The 5,070-nt window shown below is 30.7% G+C and overlaps 1 protein-coding gene across 1 annotated transcript in view; it reads left to right on the top strand.

Annotated features, from left to right (window-relative positions):
- The first annotated feature begins 143 nt into the window (after positions 1 to 143).
- The window catches only part of LOC105620150 (mutS protein homolog 4-like), a 19,360-nt gene continuing 14,433 nt past the window's right edge, over positions 144 to 5,070 (top strand). The window contains exons 1-9 of the mRNA XM_012201657.1: positions 144 to 287; positions 1,932 to 2,126; positions 2,216 to 2,402; positions 2,492 to 2,631; positions 2,691 to 2,794; positions 3,576 to 3,795; positions 3,869 to 3,970; positions 4,243 to 4,356; positions 4,777 to 4,977. Of these exons, the coding sequence (XP_012057047.1) occupies positions 144 to 287; positions 1,932 to 2,126; positions 2,216 to 2,402; positions 2,492 to 2,631; positions 2,691 to 2,794; positions 3,576 to 3,795; positions 3,869 to 3,970; positions 4,243 to 4,356; positions 4,777 to 4,977 (1,407 nt within the window). The remainder of the gene's footprint in view (positions 288 to 1,931; positions 2,127 to 2,215; positions 2,403 to 2,491; positions 2,632 to 2,690; positions 2,795 to 3,575; positions 3,796 to 3,868; positions 3,971 to 4,242; positions 4,357 to 4,776; positions 4,978 to 5,070) is intronic.

Below are 5,070 nucleotides of genomic sequence, written 5' to 3'. Positions count from 1 at the left end.
TTAGTTCGAATCCTAGTCTCGTATGAAAACGGTAGATATAAGGTGGTAATTGCAATCGTCATTGTGCAGATATAGAGAGTGCACGAAGTCTTGAACTGGTCGTCTCGCAGTCCAAGCAGTCTATCGTGAGTCTGCTGGGCACGATGAACCGCTGCTTGACCCCTATGGGAAGAAGACTCCTGCGCGCTTCCATTCTTCAGCCTTCGTGTGACGAGTGTTTAATCGCTTATCGACAATCTTGCGTGGCGGAATTAGTGGCAAATCATTCTCTGTGCATCAGTCTTCAGGTCGTCGCATGTGGCTTATTTAAACTGATATGATTCATAGGGCGATATTCATAATTCGTTCTTATTTTAGTTAATTTTGGTATCAATATAAATATTTTTTTATAGCTCTTTAACTATGCCGATTATACACATTTATAGCGATTATAGCTATTTCAAATATATTACTATTTTTTTCTTTTACACATTTTTTAATTATTAGAAGAAAGATCTCTATTATGAAATACCGAGTTCATTTTGAGTGAATACTAGACGTCTATAGACAGAATTAAAAAAAATAATAGGTCATTTTAAAGGGAATTTAATAAGATAACGTTACATAAAATTTAATTCAAATTCAATTTTTTTTGAAAATTAAAGGAATGTAAAAAATAAGCAAATCGCAAAATCAAAAAATTGTGCGTAATATGAAATTCTGAGAAATCAATAGTAAAACGCAAAGTATATATTGCAATTTAAAAACTTTATTTAATTTAATTTGTTTTCTAAAATACAAACAAACACAGCCAGCATGCGATAGATTATACAGAACTCGTTTTCAGTAATTGGAATCAAGCATCGTAGATACACTCGACGTTCGTTCTGGTTATCTTTTATTGTATTTTATTATATATTGGTTTATTATTGTACAGAAATATTTATACTTTAGCAACGATTTTCATTACTCATATGAAGCATTGCTCGATATAACAGCAGCATGGGTTATTTCATATGAGGAATATCCTGAATATCTCATATTACGATTTCCACGCCTTGTGATTTCATCAATTTTAACCTCTGTAATTAAACAATTCAATATATTCCGTATTTTTCTATTAGTACGACCTTACTCTATCACTACGTGAGAAGAATTTATTGCCAAATATTTATAATAAACAAGCATTAAATGCTCATCTCAATGAAACTTGAAAATATCCAAATTCTAAAATCTTGTTTTACAATGACTACAGGCAGGGTCTAATAATGAATTTTCCACTAAATAGTTTTCAATCCAAGAATAATAAATTCATGGAACTGTATATATTAGTATATAATAGTAATAATAAATTCATGGAATAATAAATTGATGGAACTAATAATAGATATCATTTATTAGTTTAGCAGAAACGCCGTATCTCATAATAAGGGACTTTCCTCTATTAATTATTAATCATGTAAATAGTGAACGCATATTAAGAAAATATTTGTGATTGCATTTAAAGAAAATATTTGCGATTTATTATATAAAGATATTTATCATCTTGATATTTTAATATATTAATATTTAAAATTATCAAAGTACAATTCAAAGTACAATATTTCATAATCAGTAGAACTATAAATATTACATTATATGTTATAGCAGTATAATAATTATAAAAATAGAGCTCCTAGCTATAATTATTTTATCATGCAATTATAGCTATAAATATTACATACACGTATTACATATACATACTTACACATTTCTCTCAGTATCTTAAGTACGATTTTGAAACGGTGTACGGTCATTTCATTAACGGAATAACTGGATGGAATTTTCAGATCGCCCATAATCAGGTTTAAAATGATCTTGAACAAGATTAGAATGAATACCATATAAATGCTATAATAATTTCAACTTTTTACATTAAAATCAACAATTTTATCTGTAATGTCTGTTCATAGCCGGTAGTACAACGCTTGTTCGGTACGGATCGTTTATTGATGTTGGCGATTAAACCTTTGCACGTTAACGACATGCAAAATGCGGAACGAAATTTAAATTATGCGCTGCTTTTAAAAAGCTGTTTGGACACCGTTCCGGAATTGGAAGCGATTCTTGCGACTGGTGTTCATCCATTCTTTGTAAAAACACGAAAGGTTTATGCAATTAACTTTCTAGCAATTAACTATAATATTATCTATTCGTGATTCATTCATGTTGATCACCAATGGTTTCATGCTTGCAGAACTTAAGAAACTCAGAATTCCAAGTTATGAAGGATAAAATTTTAACACTGATACATGTGGACGCGAGATTCGTGAAGGGATGCACTTCCTTGAGTATGCAGCGGTGTTTCGCTATAAAAGCTGATATCAATCAATTATTGGATGTCGCTCGCCAAATTTATTGCGAGTTGATCAGCGACATGAAAAGTATAAACACATTACAACAATATATTTTAAACCGTACGAAATCCTAAATGACGAAAATTGCTCAAAATTTTGGACTCTAATTAAATTAGATATGGTGGAACAGTTAGCTGTGAAACACAAGCTTCAATTATCTTTAGAATACAACATAAATTTAGGTTACCATATAAATGTTGTCATACCACGAGGTTCAAATATGACAATCTCGGACTTACCGGCGGAATTTATTCAGGTAACTTATTGCTAATCAACGCGGAATAATAGCCTCTATTACTTTTCGCGATTATACAGGCACGAAAGAACAGGAGGTCCATTACAATGACAACAACGGCGCTATTAACATTGAATAAACAATGCAAAAACGCTTGCGAAGAGATTTACATGATGAGTAATACGTAAGTTACTCTGCGAAAGCTTATATCATCATATTAACGCTTATATATAGCACATATATACACACATATATATACACATTGAGAGAAAAATTTTGATATTTGTGTTTATGGCCGATATTCATAGGCCGTTTTTATTTTAAGATCATCTTCAAGTATATTTCTTAAGTTAATAGGCTTTCTGATTGATTCTTAAAACTGTAATTAATTAAGACAGCCTTAAGAATCGATTATAAATCTACAATTACGTGATCTATAATTACGTGTTACCAATTATTATATGGTTATTGCTACTATGTTATAAAATGTTAATAATATGTATAGTTTTATTAACAAATATATATACATATATGAAATTACTACAAAAAGTGATTACAAATTATAGTTACTATTATCATAAAAAAAGTTAATACTACTATAATTTAATTATAATTTAAAGTAAATTTTTGAGACAATCATATTTGATATGGTAATCTTATCTCTATAATTATATAATCACAAATACCAAAAGTTTCTCTCTCAGCACGATTTTTCTTCACAATATATGATAGATCATTCATATCCTGAATTAATTTTTGTTGGTTTATAAGTATATAAAAATTATTAAATAATTCTTACACATATAACATCTTTAATATCTTTATAAAGTTGTGTATTAAAAGAAGAAAAGGATAGAGCCAAGTACATTTAGCCAGATGTTGTTAGTATTTTAAAGAAAATGAATGTGATGGACACGAATGATCTAATTATGTGTACTAAGGGTTAATGAGATAATAATTTGTAGATTGTTGACCAATTTACTGGAAGACATTCGACAACACGTCGGCTGCTTATTTCAATTAAGCGCTGATGTAGCGGAATTGGACTTAATTTTATCGTTGGCGCAAATCAGTTCTAATCCAGAATACGTGAGACCGTCATTTGAAGCGAAATTAGAATTAATAAACTCGTTACATCCCATTATGGAATTATTTAACAGAGATCTTCCCATGGCTAACGACGTGGTAAGTTAGACGTTAAACAACTTGTATATCTTGAGAAAATGTATGATATTTTCTTATTTTATGAAACACGCAGAACGCTTCGATTACGCATAATTTTCACCTGATAACTGGACCGAATATGAGCGGCAAATCTACGTATTTAAAGCAGATCGTTCTACTTCAAATCATGGCGCAGGTAACACAAATGATACATTTACTAATTGACTTTCTTTGTATTTGTCTTGAATCATTACATTAATTACATAAAATATTCATTATTATGTAATATGTAATAAAATTGAAACACACTTCTGTAAAAGAATCATTCCATCTATAACATAATCACGTAATGTGTCTGTCTATATAATATTCGATCAGATAGAATTTTTGCTTGAAGAGCGTTTCATAAAACTAGATAATGAGCCAACATATCGGTATCTCGTACCCATTACTCGAATCTCATTGCAGATCGGTTCCTATGTACCGGCAACGCAAGCAACGTTCCGCGTTGCGGATCGCATACTTTGTAGAATTAGCTCTCGTGATGATGCCGAGCTCAATGCATCCGCCTACGTCCTCGAGGTGAACGAGATATTTTATACTTCATATCAAAATAAAGTATAAAATATTTTATAAATTATTTTAGTTCTCGATATTTCTATCTCAATACTTTTACGCAAACTAAATAAAAGAATCATTTATGCATGAAAATCATATAATTCTATGTAAAAAATAACATGACTTCAAAAAATTGTTTTGTTCGAATATTGATTTTTACCATTATTTGTCTCCCTTCAAACCAAACCAATTTTTATTTTCGAAACATTTTTTTATAAAAACTATTTCTCACTAAACTTATCAGATACTATGATATTTCTATTGTTACTCGACTTCAATCGTTTAACAAGAACCAGTACTTCTAATGCGAGACTGTTGACATCTAATTGTACTGATGATTTGCAGAACGATTAAACGTAATTATTGATGATTTGATTGTTTCAGATGAAGGAGGCACAATATATCCTGCAATCCGTCACGCCCAAGTCTCTCGTCATACTTGACGAGCTCTGCAGGCATACTACAGTTGAGGAGGGTTCCGCCATCGCTTGGGCGATATGCGAGAAATTATCGCTGACGACCGCGTTCACGTTCGCCGCGACGCACTTTTTACATCTTACCGCACTGAGCAATATGTATCATAACGTAACATCGTATGTGGAAATCGTGCAGGAACATATTACACATATACTGAGATATATATATATATATATATATATATATATATATATATATATA

Source organism: Atta cephalotes (genome assembly GCF_000143395.1).
Source record: "Atta cephalotes unplaced genomic scaffold scaffold00024, whole genome shotgun sequence".
Taxonomy (NCBI): Eukaryota; Metazoa; Arthropoda; class Insecta; order Hymenoptera; family Formicidae; genus Atta; species Atta cephalotes.
The sequence above is the reverse complement of the archived record's forward strand: the minus strand, read 5'-3'. Positions and strand labels throughout refer to the sequence as shown.